The sequence below is a fragment of the Camelus bactrianus genome, chromosome 26, assembly GCF_048773025.1.
Source record: "Camelus bactrianus isolate YW-2024 breed Bactrian camel chromosome 26, ASM4877302v1, whole genome shotgun sequence".
Taxonomy (NCBI): Eukaryota; Metazoa; Chordata; class Mammalia; order Artiodactyla; family Camelidae; genus Camelus; species Camelus bactrianus.
In genome coordinates, this window is record NC_133564.1 from 33,760,703 (window position 1) to 33,777,123 (window position 16,421).

At 43.6% G+C, this 16,421-nt stretch overlaps 1 protein-coding gene across 6 annotated transcripts in view; it reads right to left on the reverse strand.

Moving 5' to 3' along the window:
- The window catches only part of LOC105071102 (heparan-alpha-glucosaminide N-acetyltransferase), a 53,083-nt gene that overhangs the window by 13,720 nt on the left and 22,942 nt on the right, over window positions 1-16,421 (reverse strand). For 3 of the 6 annotated variants that reach the window (XM_074353870.1, XM_010957733.3, XM_045518582.2), the window contains 6 exons: window positions 10,280-10,395; window positions 5,965-6,101; window positions 5,612-5,733; window positions 4,650-4,719; window positions 1,055-1,124; window positions 186-283 (listed from right to left, as the gene is read on the reverse strand). In XM_074353870.1, the coding sequence (XP_074209971.1) occupies window positions 186-283; window positions 1,055-1,124; window positions 4,650-4,719; window positions 5,612-5,733; window positions 5,965-6,101; window positions 10,280-10,363 (581 nt within the window). In that variant the 5' untranslated portion in view covers window positions 10,364-10,395. Of the gene's footprint in view, window positions 1-185; window positions 284-1,054; window positions 1,125-4,649; window positions 4,720-5,611; window positions 5,734-5,964; window positions 6,102-10,279; window positions 10,396-14,770; window positions 15,154-15,288; window positions 15,522-16,421 lie in introns of those variants that run through there. The other 3 variants (XM_074353869.1, XM_074353868.1, XM_045518577.2) reach the window with 2 other exon arrangements.

Consider the following 16,421-nt stretch of genomic DNA (forward strand, 5'->3'; position numbering starts at 1 on the left):
CTGTGCAGCGACAGATCCTACTGGCTCCCGCGACACTTTTTAAGTCAGGAGAGGCTGCCGATTTATCTGTGGGTTTATCCTGATGGCAGGAACCCTCTTCTAGCCTAGGAAGCAAAGCCCAAAGTAGAGAGTGCGTCTGTCTCCAGTGGACCTGTGACCACCATGTAACCAGGAGCCCCACGTACCCCCGGAAGGTGTCCAGGCAGCGGAGGCGCAGCGGAGCAGCCGACGGTCGCCAGGCCTCTGGCTGGGGGTCGCCCGCCCGGCTTGGAGACCCCAGCTCCTTCAGGAAAAAGGGGAGAAAGATGGGAGAGTGCACAACGCGAAAAAGTCAACTCCACTCGTCTGTGTCTTAGGGAAGAAACTGGCGGAGTGGAAGCCAAGGTCACGGTTCTGAGCACCACTTTGCTCTGCTTTTGTGATCAGACCCCACCGAGAGGTTAGGTTTCTCACTTTTGATTTTTGTGTCTCCTGCTGAGAAACGACCACAAAGGACGTCTGAACGAGAGAGCCCGCAAACATGTCCAGCAGTGGACATAAACGTGCCCGTAATGAACCGATCACCAGACAGCAGGCTGGCTCATCACAGCAGGCCATGGCGTTTATAGATTTCATACCGACGTCTCTGATTCTTTGTTTTACCCTCCACACCCTCTGCTTAACTGGACCAACTCAACAGCACTGCCTGCAGAGCATCACTCCAGCCTCCCAAAGAAAGAGGGGGTGGCGCCCGTCACACGGGCGAGAGGCCACTGTTTATTAAGAATGCAGGGGGGAGGTAAAGCTCAGTGGCAGAGTGTGTGCTTAGCATGTACAAGGTCCTGGGTTCAATCCCCAGTCCCTCCATTAAATAAATACCTAATTATACCCCCCAAAAAAGACTAGTTAAAAGATTAATTAATTAATTAAATAAAAAATAAATTAAAAAAAAAGAATGCAGGGCATACAACCTGGCCTTCCTCCACACAGTTAAGATAATAAGGATTATTAAATAAAGATCTGTAAATTCCAAATCTAGGAACCCACCCAGAGCGCACACGACGCAGTAACTCACAGAATTGATGAGACGATCAGTTTCCCGAGAATTTATTGCTTTTGAAATCCAATTATTAAAGTCTTCCAAACTGTAAAGAAGTAAAATGGCCGGTTAATTTCTTTGCTTAGGCAGAATTTTCACCATGATATGCTATCACGCTGAAAGAAAATTAACTTGAAGTTCATTCTCTATGCAAGTCAAGGAATGAGACATTTTCAATGTTTTTTTTTTAATAGAACAAAAGTAGAATCAAACTTTACAGCAGCAGCACTTCCAAACACTTGACCATGACAGTGCAGTTTCTTCACGGATGAAACAGGAATAAAGAAGGAGCCTTCGCTCAAGACCTGTTGTGAAGGTGAAATGAGACTGGAATTCTGATCAACAGCACCATTAAAGTTAAGGCAGCACAGAACCTCATTGTTCATAGCAGCACTATTTACAACAGTGAAGACACAGAAGCAACCTGAATATCCATCGACAGATGACTGGATAAAGAAGTGGTATATCTATACAATGGAATACTACTCAGCCATAAAAAATAATGAAATAATGCCATTTGCAGCAACATGGATGGACCTAGAGAGCATCATTCTAAGTAAGTGAGCCAGAAAGAGAAAGAAAAATATTGTATATCACTTATGTGGAATCTAAAAAAAAAGGACACTGAACTCATCTACAAAACAGAAACAGACTCACACACATAGTAAACATATGCTTAACAGGGAAAGGAGGTGGGAAAGGATAAACTGAGCATTAGAAATTTGTATCTCTGGGGGAGTGATGGAAATATTAGCTATCGTGTTTGTGGTGGTGGTTTCATGGGTGTCTACATCTACCAAAATTCATCAAACTGTATGTCTGAAATATGCGTGGTTTCCTGTACAAGAGTCATACCACAATAAAGGTGTTAAAAAATTGTTCTTTATGATTTCTGAAATTTTCTAGGATGGTTTCACTTATATTTAGTTTGTTTGCATCCAAAAGAACAAGAACTTTCCAAGTGTATGTCCCCACATCTGATTAAAGTCCGCAGAGAACCCATTTGCAACCCAACAACCATGCCAAACTCAGAGCTCCCAGGCCAGTTTGGTACTTGTCACATCATGTTGAATACTCAGTGTTTCTGTTAACTGAGAACAATTAAATGTGTCCTGTTAGTAAGTACAATTCTTTGATTAGAAAATCAGGAGAACATATGTCTTAGTTTGGTGAAATCATCAAGCCCTTTCTAGTGGAAATTACATATCACGCTTCTAACAATGTAAGTCCGCTCATGTGCTGCACCTCCAGCTCTCTTGAAACTGAAAAGTGTGACAAACATCATGCTCATCTCCGGAAGGTTTGGGGAAGTTGAAATTAAATTTTCTAATTGAAAAAAAAAAGGCATACCTTAGCCTGGCAAAAATACGCTTTGCATAAAATCTGCATGCCTGAGTTATTCAATACATCATAGGATTTTTTTCCTTTCCCTTTATCTTTTTGTCATGGAAAATTTCACAAGTAGGTGAAACAGTATAATGAACATTCCTGGAACCGTCACCCACCTGCAACAAGTATCCACACGTGTCAATCTAACACTTCATCTACACTCCCCACCACTGTCTTCCTGCCTCAGCTTGTTATTTACCATTTTTTTTTTTGTTGGTGGGGAGGGAGGTAATTAGGTTTATTTGTTTATTTACTTTTTTTAGAGGAGGTACTGGGGGTTGAACCCGGAACCTCACGCATGCTAAGCATGCGCTCTACCACTTTGAGATATATCCTCCCTCTCGGCTTGGTCTTTAAAAGAAAACCATAGCCATCATTTCATTTCATTCATGAATATTTCAGTGTGCCTCACTAAAACTAAGGACTCTTTATTTTTAAACCTAACTGCAATACTATTACCTCATTTTAAACAACAACAAAATATTATTGCCCCATTTTAAAATCTTCTCAATAACTCCTTAATACCATCCAACAGCCAGTTCCATTTTCCTGTCTTTTTTTTTTTTACAGCTGAATTGCTCAAATCAGTATCCAAACGCAATCCACATATCCAATGTATATATTTTTGTTGTTGTTGTGGGAGGTAATTAGGTTTTGTTTGGTTTTTTTTTTTAAAGGAGGTACTGGGGATTGAACCCAGGACCTTGTACATGCTAAGCATGCGCTCTACCACTGAGCTACACCCTTCCCCTCAAAGCATATACTTCTAACTTCTTTTTTCTCCCTGCAATTCAACTCCCATTTCTAGTTTGTTCAGCACTAATAACACCACAATCATATGACAAACTAACTTTAAAATAGAACCATCTAAGGAGGGGTGAAAAGGAGAAGTTAAGATACTTAAAAGCTAAAATCAAAAACTTTCAGTAGAGTTTTTTTAATTACAATAAATAAAGCACTTAATTTTCCTGTACATGCCTGTTCCCTTGGTGAAAAGGAGAAAAGCTATATTCTTACTACTTTTTCAGATTCTTCAGACAAATCTGAACTTCCCCGGACTTCCGGGGGCACACTGGAAAGTGATGAGAAACGTACAAGGGCCTCTTGCTTTGCCAACAACAGCGTTCGGCCCTTGGGCTACAAAGGCAGAATCCCTTGCAAAAAGGAGTTTCAGTTCCACAGTGGGGCGAGGTGGAGTTCTCTCTGCAGGAGCCTGATATCAGCTATCGATCACTTTAAAACATGATGTAATAAATTTGTGCATGCTAAAAGGGCCAAATGGAAACTCAAAATCACTTACATCTTGATCAACATTCAAAGGAATGCAACTCCTGGGCTAGGGCTGCGCCCTGTCCCTAAAGGGCGGAGCGGTTACCCATCTGCTCTGAGCAGCAAGGCGCTCTCCTGCCGCGACGCAGACAGGGCTCTCCCACACTGAAGCCCACTCTTTCTAGGGGGTCAGAGTGATAAACTCCCCAACGCTGCAGGGTTTCCCCAAGCTAGCAGGGGCCCATTTCCAACTTGGATAACGGCTCACCAATAACATCTTGCGCTCTTTCCTGAGACCCTCACAGGCTGAGCATGTGAAAACTCAAGCTATTCCCTTTCAGGGATGAAAGCCCTTCCCTTGGCAGGGTGATGTGCTGGGCCTGGATCTAGTTTACTTTCCTTTTTCCTCCAGTCTACGAATCCGCTCTCCAGAATCACTGTTTACCCCAGCAGAGGAGAAGGAATTCCCTCTCCAAGCTGGCTGACCCTAACCAACGGAGAGTCCACCCTGAGGTCGGAGGAGTGGCTGGGGTCCCGGCGGCAGGGGCTGGGACTCTGCACTAGAGGCGTGACCTCCTACAAACATCACCTCCACTCGCCACAAAGCAGGAGGCGAGACTCTTTCAGGAAAGGAGAACTGCTCAAGCATTTTCTCCTACTTTTTCAGCCACAAAGAACTGAAGACAAAGATCCACTCGAACAAGGTTGTTAAAAACTTCCCTAAAGTCAAGGAGCATCTCTTATTCATCACTGAATTCCCAGGGCCTAGAACTGTCCCGGGCCTGGGGGATGGTGGACACAGTAAGTTTGACCCAGGAATAATGGCCATCTGAAGGGTCAAATGACCCTTCTTAAATATATATTTTCTATGTCCTCCTTTCCCCAACTGTGCCCTCCCCCGACACCGGCTCACCTCCATAGGAACTTCAGAAAGGACACTGCAATGACGAGGGCCAGGCCCACGAGGAACGCGACAGTCACGGCTGTAGAAAGAACAGAAAACACACTGTCACCAAAAACGTCATCCCAAGCACCAAAGCTGTCAGGTCGTCGCAGTTTATCTGCAAATGGAAAAGCCACACAAATAAAAGTGGACAGCCTTACGCTAAATCTCTTATTGGCAACCGGGAACGGTCTTCAGAAGGTGAGTGCTAACTTGCATTGTGAAAAATACCAAACATGCTCAAAAGTACAAACAATTGTATAATAAACCCATCACCTAGGTTCTGCAATATCAAACACTGTCATTCTTCCTTCATCTATGACTACTCTCCGTCTTTTTAAAAAAAATTTTTGCCTGAAGCATTTTTAAGCAAATCCCAGACATCAAGTTAGCTCATCCCCTCAGGAGGTGTGCCCAGGCCATCACGCAGCCCTGGACGTGATCCCTGAGGAGGGCACCGCGCCCCGTCTGCTGGGCCCCACCGAAGACGCAGGGCCTCTTCCTGGTCAGGAGAAGGCAGTAAGCGAAACCAAGTCACAAGATAACCAGCCAGTCCTCTTCCAAAGGGTCCAGCTTGTGAAAGACCAAGAAAGAGTGATCAGAGGAGATGAGATGAGATGGGAAGAGACCAAGGGGACCTGACCCCTAAATGCACTGCGGGGTTCTGGGCAGAAAAAGGACGCCAGGAGGAACACGGGAGAAACCTGAAGTCAGTCAATAGCACTGGGTCCCTCCACTAAAAAATGATAATAATTAATTAATTAATTAACCTAATTTCCTCCCCCTCAAAACAAACAAACAAAATATACTATACCTAAATGAGACAACCTATAATACAGGATTCCAGTTACACAAAGTGTTGCAAACAGTACTCAAAAACTAAAACCTCTGAAAACACAAACTCGAAAAATCAACCAGGAGAGTATACGTACGAAGGTCACTGTCGACTGGCTTCTCGTTGACAACCAGGTCACAAGCAGCTTCACTGGCTCCATCAGGGGTGTGCTTTACCAAGAGAGAATAGTTTCCAAATTCTCCAAATTTATATTCCAACCTACGAAGATCGGGTAAAATCAAGAAATGTTGTTCGGGTGGGAAATAAGGAGGTGGATTTTGGTAATGGCATTGAGGCAGGGTGACAGGCATTCCTGGGTGCAGACCAGGGAAGAGACAGAAAAATACTTTGAAAGAAGGAAAAGCTAGAAACCAAATAGAACAAAAAAAAAAAAAAAAAAAAAAGGCAGAAAAAGTAGACTGTGTAGGTCACATCAAAGCAGGTACGAACCTACAAAGTTCCTTGTCCTCCACGGTGTCGTTGAGTCGCAGGATGGACACGTGCTGGGTGCCGACGGCCACGGCCGCCACGCTGGGCTTTCCGGGTTTCCCACCGCGGGAGGCGCGGACCAGGACCTGAAGCAAGCACTACACACACAGCGCGGGCAGCGTGTCAGGCGCGTCCGACAGTCTCCCGGTTCTCGGAGGACGGAACCTCCGACTGAAGACCCTGAGATAACTTTTCCTTCGCACTTAGAAAAAAAAACTTCTCAGTTTCAATCAGATACAATTTGCCTATATAACTGTTGGGGAACTGTACACCTTTATTCACAGGTAAATTCTTCACCTAATTAACAAATACAGCATCCATTAAGCCATTAAGTCTTTTTTTTTTAAGCTTATTTATTTTGGGTTTTTTTTTGGCGGGGGGAGGTAATTAGGTTATTTGTTTATTTATTTTTAATGGAGGCACTGGGGATTGAACCCAGGACCTCGTGCATGCTAACTAAGCACACGCTCTACCACTGAGCTATCCCCTCCCTGCCATTAAGTCTTCCATTCGACTGTTTTACTTAATATTATTTAATTAATACATTTCCAAAAAAAAAAAATACATTTCCAAGAGTCTACCCAATTTGCGTGTTTATCATTTTTAACGGTTGTAGTATATTCCATTAAACACTATAGTTATGAACATTTCGGCTGCTTTTAAAGCTTTTTTGTCTTATCTTTTTGTATATAATTTATATAAATTAATACTGTTTTTGAAAATACAACTTAATTATGAAATATATAATATAAATATATTTATGCTTATAATTTATAAGTTATATTATTTTAAAAGATCTATACATGGTGGGGAGGGTGTAGCTCAGCAGTAGAGCGCGTGCTTAGCATGCATGAGGTCCTGGGCTCAATCTCCAATACCGTCGTTAAAAAAAAAAAAAAGGAAATGAACAGATCTACACATGATGTTCCTATTCCTTTAAATTCTTTCCCTAAGAAAAATTTCCAAAAATTAGATTAATGGATAAAAAATAATCACTTTAACGGTTCTTGTTACATGTGGCCAAACGGTACTCAAACAATATTTCTTTCTTAACAGCCTTACCGGGAGTTCAAATCATTCTTTTTGTTTAGGTATTTGGTATTCATGATACCACAGCATCAAGATGACATTTTCAATTATCAGTAGATTAAATAATTCATCTTCTTTTGCTGTTTTATGTTGCCTGTGGTGTGAACCATTTGGTAGACACCAAAGTTCCTTGAGCACAATCTTAGAAATATGTTCTCATGTACTGTGATACTAAACATTTAACATCCTGTTATATTCTGTTAGGTTTTTTGGGGGGAGGCAGGTAATTAGGTTTTCTATCTATGTATTTATTTATTTTAACAGAGGGACTGGGCATTGAACCCAGGACCCCGTGCATGCTAAGCACGAGCTCTATCACTTGACCTTTACCCTCCCCGCTATTTTGTTGTTTTTAATGACAAGTTGTTAAAGTTTTATATTCTAATCTGGCTTGTTATTTCTTCTATTGCTTCATTAGTTTAAAAATGTACCCTGTGCAGGGGAGGGTACAGCTCAGAGGTAGGGCGCATTCTTAGCGTGCACGAGGTCTGGGGTTCAATCTGCAGTCCCTCCTTGAAAAATAAACAGATAAATAAAATCTAATTCCCTTCCCCCACCAAAAATAATAAACAAACAAACAAGCAAACAAATAATTTTAAAAAGTACCCTGCATCTTAAAATATTTTAAAAGTTTGTGTAGGTTTTGTTTTTTTTAAACATGAATCCACTTGGGATGGTATCCAATAATTCAGAACACCTTTACCATGGTTTTAGCTGTAATACGTTACATTCTTATGTAAATTAGATTCTACTCACATTTATCTTGGCCCTGCGGTCTCCATGTCTCTTTTTTCACAATGTCTCTGCTCTGTGATGTAACTTATCTGGTACAGCAAGCTTCCCTTCTCCCATGTCCCCTTCTCCTTTGGGGCCATCCTCTGATTCTCTGGTGCATTTACTCTTTCATATAAACTTTGGAGTTATTTATGCAGATTCTATAAAGTATCCACTGATATATGCACAGTAGTTGTGTTAAATATAAATTACTTTGGGAAGTGCTGCCATTTTTCCAAGGTTTTTTTTTTTGATGCAATTTTTAAATGGGATTATTTATACTTTCTCTCCCTGGTATTTCATTGTGAGTGTAAAGAAATGCAACAGATTTCTGTATATTAACCTTGTATCCTGTTACCTTGCTGAATTCATTTACTAGTTTTAATAGTTTTCATTTTTCCTATGGTTAGTCTTCATATCTGAGTGCACTATCTCTCCAGTTTTATAATTTAAAGTTCATAAACTTATTAAAGAAGTATAAATTTTAAGTTTAATTTTCCCATTAAAACTGTATCTTAAAAAAAAATTGTATCACTGTCCTTAGAAATGAACTCAAGGATGAAAATATAAGTCATAATAAATCTTTCAACATGCCAACTTTCTCTAAAAGAATTTTATTTTATTTTATTTTAGATGTCTGCACCTGTATTAATTAGAAAGTTTGACGTGCATTTCTTATGTTTTTGCCAGATTTTTAAGATTATTACCAAAATTATTTTAATTTCAGTTGACATATATATCCTAATTTTATTCTAGTTTTATTAATTTCCATGTTCCCCTTAAATTTATCAATAATTTATCAACTGCGTGACTTTTATATTTAAAAAAAATCTCTTCGCTCATTCTTATTTCCATTTTTTTCCTCATGTTGAAGTTTACATGGTTATGATTTTTCTTGCTTCCTTTTTTCTTCTTCAGAGGATGCCACGACTTCCCAAAACCTTGACGTCCTTACTCGACAGCTCCTTACTTGACAGCTTTGCATTTCCCCTTTTCTTTCTGATTAACATAAAGCAGGACCCTGGAAACAAACAGCCTCTGAAGCCAGAGAGAGGGGTGTGGACCCCAGTGCTGCCACGTGACAGCTGGGTGACCCAGAAAAAGTCCCTTTACTGGTCTTAATCTCAGCATCCCCACCTGCTAATCCAGACACACCCTGGGTTGTGGTCCGGATTAAAGGAGCTCTGACAAACCTAAAACACAGAGCAGACCCTCAGCAAACAGCAGCTGCCACTTGTGTTACTATCATATTTTTTTTTAATTGATGTGTAGTCAATTACAACATGTCAGTTTCTGGTGTACAGCATAGTGTCCCAGTCATATTATCATCTTTATTGTTAGACATATTCAAATAAAATTTTTCACAAGAATTGCTTTGGCCATGTCAAAGATTTTCCTATGAAATATTTATATTTGAATTTCATCTCCTATTATATCAGTTTGTTTTTGTTGTGCAGAGAAATGAGATTACAGGATGTATAATCTCTGCCTTTTGTGTTCATTTAGTCTCTTTTGACTCAATGCATAACAGGTGTTTTGTTAATATATACAGACATTTTTGAAGTTATCGATTTTTTCTATTTTATTCAGGGTTCATTTAGGTCTTTCTTGTGATCAACCTTTTGTCTTGAACGAGCTTTTTCAATCTAGGGACTTTGTGTCTCACGTTACTGCACAGAAGGTGGCATGTCCTGCTCCATTAGCTTTTCAGCTGATATCCACACTGGGCATTTTCTTTTAATTTGTTTTTTTTTTTAAGCTATTTACAATAAACAGGTCACAAGCCATTAAAATTCTTCCTCTGAAGGTGATACATTGAAGCTCTCAATTTGGAAATGAAGACTATTTCATTTTACATGAAGAGTAGTCTTGTTCTTAAAAAGGAACAAGGTCTAGCACAGGAGTAACACCTTCAGCTGAAATAAACCCACTGTCATCAGAAGGGTAGGTCCCTGTAACACTGACTCAGCCTCCTTACTGCCCCACCCGCGGAGAACACCTGTGTCTCAATCCTTCCTTCTCTGGTCCAGCAGGACAGTTATGGAGTAGGCAGAGTCACCAAATATAACACGTCCATCAATATCAACTTTGCTTGTCATGGAGCACTGGTTTTTAAAAGATGGGCAGGGGAAAAGACAAGAAACGGATGTTGAACAAATACATGTATGTATATGCATGACTGGGACACTGTTCTGTACACCAGAAATTGACACATTGTAACTGACTCTACTTCAATTTTAAAAAAAAAGAAAGGGATGCTGCCTGTTGCTGGTCTTTCTCATGATGGTATTTCTTCTGAGTCTTTTACACAGCCTGTCTGTTTCCTCACCTGCAAAGCTGCAATTAACACGCGGAGGGCTGCAGGTATGACAGCACCAAGGGTCACAGCCTTGAACATGCACAGGGCACCCACCTGATAACAGCAGTCGTAATTCCAGTAGACGGTCAAGTTCGTCCCGGGCAGTTCATTATGGATGAGCAGCAATGCCTGGTCCATCTTCAGCTCCACATGTCTTTTTTTGTCTACGTCTGGTAAGAATTAGGAAAAAAGTTTTAAAAAGAAAAAACAAAAAACGATAAACCAGGCACCTGAAAAATGTGTCGGAGCCAAAGTGCACGTGAGTGAGCAGTGAGTGAACTTCCCAGGTGAGCTTCTCAAACGCCTGGGGGCTCTGGCCCCTCAAGCAGCGTCAGCGGGGAATGCTCCGACATGCGCATGCGCACACATGCCTCACTGCTCCGTATGCCCTGGGCTTAGAACTCATCACTTCACCAGATGCTCTTAGGATTCCATAAAGACGGTGCACATTCTGCAGTTAAGTCGGCCAATATGGTAGGAAAACAAAGTGAACTATTATTGGCTCAAGTAAAAGCAACATGTTTCATTCAGGCCAACTGGGCCATTTATATCTGTTACTATATATGGAAGAGAAATTACCCTCTAGCTTCGAGGCAAAAGGAAAAAAGAGAAATTATTTAATAACACAGCTAGAAAGGTAATAATCTAGCCTCTTTTATTCTGTAACACAAAAGGCTTTGGGGCTCCCAAGTACTTCATCTGGTTAATTCAGAAAATTCACTGCAGCCAGTCTAAATCCCTCTTTTTTTTTTTTTTAAATTGGCGTATAGCTGATTTACAATGTTGTGTTAGTTTCCTGTGTATAAATCCCTCATTTTTAAAGCTTATCCTCAGTGAGCTTTATTGATCTCTCAGTGAAGGCACAACACACAGTACATAACTCTTAATAATCTACAGAAGCTTCTTCCCTCTAGGCTAAATAAAGCCTCGTCAATCACTTTTTCTGTTCTTTGGTGTCCTTCTGGAGTGCTTCCGGCAGAAGCAGTGCTGGGACCAGGTGTACAACACAGTGGGTTAAGCATGCGGACTCCAAGTCGGGCCAACTTGAATTTGAATCCCATCCTGCCTCAGCATTCCTCATCAATGACTTGGGGTCATAAGAATGTGTATTTCAGAGGACTGCCGGCAAGGCTAAAGCTGATGATGTACACGAAGTGCTTGGCACAGAACCTCAAACGAAGTAAGCGTTCGACAAAGGATGATTATAATGACTCCAAGCCACATCCAACCAACGCAGGGGACAACTCAGAATTGGGCACATATGGCTAAATATCTTTAAAAGTTGTCTCTTCTTTTTCCATTTAACCTTTTTTCCAATTTCTCCCCATTCCCTATTTCTTCCATTTACAAGAAATGCTGCTATATCCTATACAACAATGCTGCTATCTACATCTGAAAATCAACATCTCTTCTTTCGACTTAGTTCCTTCAGAATGAAGTTCCAGGAGTGACATTTTTTAACCCCAAAGAGCTTTTTAAATAGCTTTTGATACATTTTGCCAAATTCCTCTCCAGTGTAGCTGTGCTGATTTATAAAGACCCCGGTGGTGCTTGTCAGCAACCAGGGGACACACAACTACAGGCCTACCGTGCAGCCGGCCCCAGCAGCCTTGATGCAATAGCTCCTGGTGTCTCGGTTTTCTGGATGAGGGATGTCAGGCCTGGAGAGGTCAAGCGACCTGCCTGAGGTCACTCCGCAGCCGCCAGGATTTAAGCTGCAACCAGTCTGGCCAGCATCGAACCCTCCAGGCTCCCGGCCTCCTGAGACTAAACCAATCTGTTCCCCGGCAGCTAGACCAGTTTAATTTTTTTCCTTACTTTTTAGTCTGATGTCTAGAAAATATAATTTCCTTATTATTTTAGTTCTGAGTAAGCAGTAAGCAATAAGCAAGTTTGAAAGCGCTTTCCCAATGTTCACCATCAGTATCCTCCTCGCCTGTGAACTAATGAGATGTTCACTTAACCACTCAGCCCCCATGCTCTGGAGTTCTTCTAAGGCACTTGGGTAATTTCTTCACACAGCACAGGTATGAAATCCTTTGGCTCAGTTGTCATACTGTTACCAAATATTTCTCTTGTGCATTTCCATCGTTCAGGTTTGAGAGTCGCCATTTAACTGTGTTGTCACTGCCTGTTCTAACACCACCCCTACGTAGTTGTAATAACTACTGCTTTCATTCACGTCTCTGAGTCTTTACTGGTGGGTGGAATGGGGTTCTTGCTTTATGTTTAGCTTTTCCACATAAATTCCAGCCTCTGAAACCTCTTGTCATCGATATTAAGTATTTTATATATAGGACTGTGTGTGGGGTTAATGCTAGCTGAACATCATGACCTGGGAAGCTAAAAAATCAAAGCCCTGCCCCTCTAGACCAATTAAATCAGCATCTCTGCCCAACCAACATGATCTAGTTTTTGTATTTTTTTCACTGAGGTATAGTTGATTACAATATTATATCAGTTTCAGGTGTACAACACAGTGATTCAAAAGTTTGATAGATTATACTCCATTTAAAGTTATAAAATATTGGTGTATTCCCTGTGTTGTCTGTTACATCCTTGTATCTTATTTTATACACAGTATTTGTGTCACTTAATCCCCCCACCTCCCACTCACTTCTCCCTCCCTACTGGTAACTGCTAGTTTGTTCTCCAAACCTGTCAGTCTGTTTCTGTTCTGTTGTATACATCTGTTTTATTTTTTAGATCTGACATATGAGTGATAACATACAGTATTTGTCTTTCTTGGTCTGACTTATTTCACTAAGCATAATACCCTCCAGGTCCATCCATGTTCCTGCAAATGGCAGAATTCCATTCTTTTTTTATGACTAATATTTCATTGTGTGTGTGTGTGTGTGTATACACACACACATATGTATATACACATATATATATACATAATACACACATATATATGACTTCTCCTTTATTCATTCATCTATCAATGGGCACTTAGGTTGCTTCCATAGCTTGGCAACTGTAAATAATGCTGCTATGAACACTGGGATGTGTGTATCGTTTCAAATTAGTGTTTTCACTTTCTTCAGTTATATACCCAGGAGTGGGATTGCTGGATCATATGGTAGCTCTATTTTTAATTTTTTGAAGAACCTTCATACTGTTCTCCATAGTGGCTGCACCAATTTACATTCCCATCAAAAGTGTACAAGGGGTCCCATTTCTCTACATTCTTCACCAACACTTGTTATCCTCCTCAAAACAACAGCAACAACAAAAATCTTCCAAGGAATGCTACTGTGCAGCCAAGACTGAAGACCACAGCTAGAGAGACTGTGAGTATAAGGCCCGGGGATTTTGACACCTTTGTACCTTTCTGCATTATTTGAACAGTTTTGTTTTTCAACCAATGAGTCTATCTGTATCATACACACACGATGAAATTCCTAAGCCATCCAATATGACATCAAAATTGAAACTGATTCTCACTCTCTAGAAAAAGCTGTCAACTTCCATATGGCTGACTTTAGAAATACCGGAGAAACCTCAAGGAGAGTTACATACAGCGAACAGCTCCCTCCTCCTCTCCCTGTCTACCATGTCTTGGTGAGGAAATAAACCAAGCAGTCACCTTTCAATAGTGTCCAAGTAACTGTACTGTTTGTGTATTTTAGACTTTTATTTCATTTCCAAATATTTAATTTCCGGTTCTAGGTCTCTCCTCATGACTGTCTTTGCTGGGCATATTTTAAAAGACATACTCCACTTAATTTTTTTTTTTTCAGGTAAACTTGAGTCTTCAAATCATATAAAGGTGGAGTCCTTAAGTAGGAAGTTGTCCAGCCCAAACCTGGACTCCAGGTGGCACAAAATGCCTGGCTGTCCTCCCAGCAGTTCCCTGAAGGTTCTGGGGTGGATGGCTAGGATGTCCTCCTCACTACACAGAATCACTCTTTAGAAACCACATTTTCCCTACAATAACCATCATTATTAACTGATGCTAAAGTACCAAAAAAGAGCGTTGTGCCCACCAGATCTGGCCCTGACAAGTTGTGCCGGGGCCGATTACGTAATAACCTCTTGAGGTCTGCTCCTCAAGGATAAAAGGGAGGGAGTGAACGAGACTGAGCTCGAGGGTGGGGAGACAACACACAAAACGTAATCGGCTAAGCCCATTCTTCAAAATTCACTTTGTCTTCGCCCTACAACGTTCCGATTGGGGAAGAGGAGCAGTTTGAACCACATACACTGACACCAAAATCCCTGTGTTCTGATACAGAGAAGGGGATGGGAGGAAGGGGAGGAGAGGCAGGTGAGAGCTTTGCAGGTGATAACGAGACCTTCCCCCGACACTGGCCGAGCCGAGTTTGCTGCGCCTGGCTGGTCCCAACATCCCCGACCACAGCATCCCCTGGGGAGGGGCCTGGGACTACGATTTTCTAGGGCCCTCAGTCTAGCGGAGGCCCTGGATTGGCATTTTTTCCCCATTTCCCTGCAGAGCTCGGAGACCAGGCTAAGTGGGGAAACGCTCGCTAAGCCCGGTGCCTCTCCTCCGCGCAGGACAACAGCATCTTCCCCGCGGACCTCGCCGCGTGCCTCTTGCAGACCACGGCCTCTGCGCTCCTCGGGTGACCATGGAAGTGGAACCGCCCAACCGGGCCGGGCAGGCCCGCTGAGATCCGACACCGCTTCTTGGCCCCCAGCTCCCGCGGCCGCCGCCTCCACTGCCCACCCGCAGCGCTCTCAGCCCCGGCCGCGGTGACCCGGGAGCCCAGCCCCGCAGCCCCTCCGTGCGGCGGACGCATTGGGGCGCGGCTGCCCGGCTCTGAGTAGCTTTGCCTTGGGGGAACGGATGGTACCCCGACCAAAGGCACTCTATGGAGACGGAGGCGCCCCGCGCCCGCCCGCGCCCTCCCGCTGGTCGGTGGGCGCCCGTGGGATGCGGGTCGGCCTCCGTGCACGAGCCCCGGCCCCGCGTTCCCGGAGGCGCGGCGGAAACGACACGCGAGTTCCGGCCGCCGCGCCTCCCGAGCACTGGCCCGCGCGCCGCCCCGGGGAGGGACAGTCGCCGCCCCGCGGGCCCGGCTGGAGGGCGCACTCACCTGGCGTCGGGGAGCCGCCGGGGGCCAGCAGAGCGGCGCTCAGCACGGACGCGGCCAGCAGCAGCGCCGCCAGCGCCCGGCCCGCGCCCCGCGCCCCGCTCATGCCGCCCGCCGCCGCCGCGCAGCTCCCGCCGCTCCCTCTCCCGCCGCCGCCGCGCTCCCGGGGCCCGCGCTGCTCCGCCGCGCACGGCCGCGCGCCCGTCATTACCCGGCTCTCCGCCTCCGTCGCCGCGCCCGGGTAAGCGCGGGGGCGGGGCCGGTCCAGCGCGGGGGCGGGGTCTAGCCCGTGGGGCGGGGCCGAGGCGAGCTCACAGAGCCCGGAGCCCAGGGTCCTCCAGCCGCTCAGGGCTTTCAGTCCCGGAGAGAGACATGTTCCAAGGAGAGGCCTCCCGCAGGCCCCCAGCCGCTGCTCCCCGGTCCCTCACCACCCACTGAGCAACACTCCGCTGAATCTCTGCGTCCAGCCATTCACCATCCGAACGGGTGTTTGTGCCCTCTGTCCACTGTCCTGCAAGTGACGGCTAGCAAGACAGACAAGAATCCCAGCCCCTAAAGTGTTTACTATCCAGAGGGAGAGTTGCGACAAAAAAGCCCGCCGTGTGATGCCACCACCTGGAAGAGCTCGTTGCCAGTCCCTGATGAAATTAAAGGCGCGCGGGTGCCGTGACCCCGCAGTTCCATTCCGAGCTATGCGCGTGGGGGAAACTACCATACGTGTAAGCGGACAAGTTACAATAATGCTTGTAGTGGAGTGGTTTGAAACTGCAAAAACCTGTAAAAGATCTAAATGTCAATCAGTGGGGAAAATAGATAAATTGTGGTGTAGTCCATACAGCAGTAGAAATGATCTAGAATGACTGGTTTCCACCTGGATGAGTCTCAATAATAATAATAATAAATAATAATAATAAATAATAATAATAATAATTAATAATAATAAGGCTAAGGGAAAAATGCAAGTAGCAGAAATACCTTTGTAATAACATACAGAAAGTGTAAAGACAAGCAAAATAATCCTATGTGTTGTTTTGGCTTACATGCTTGTGTAATAAAAGTGTAAAGACACGTATGGAAAGAAAACAACAAACTTCAGCCAGCGAAGTTTTATTGCTTAGCTTGGGCAATAGGTTTAT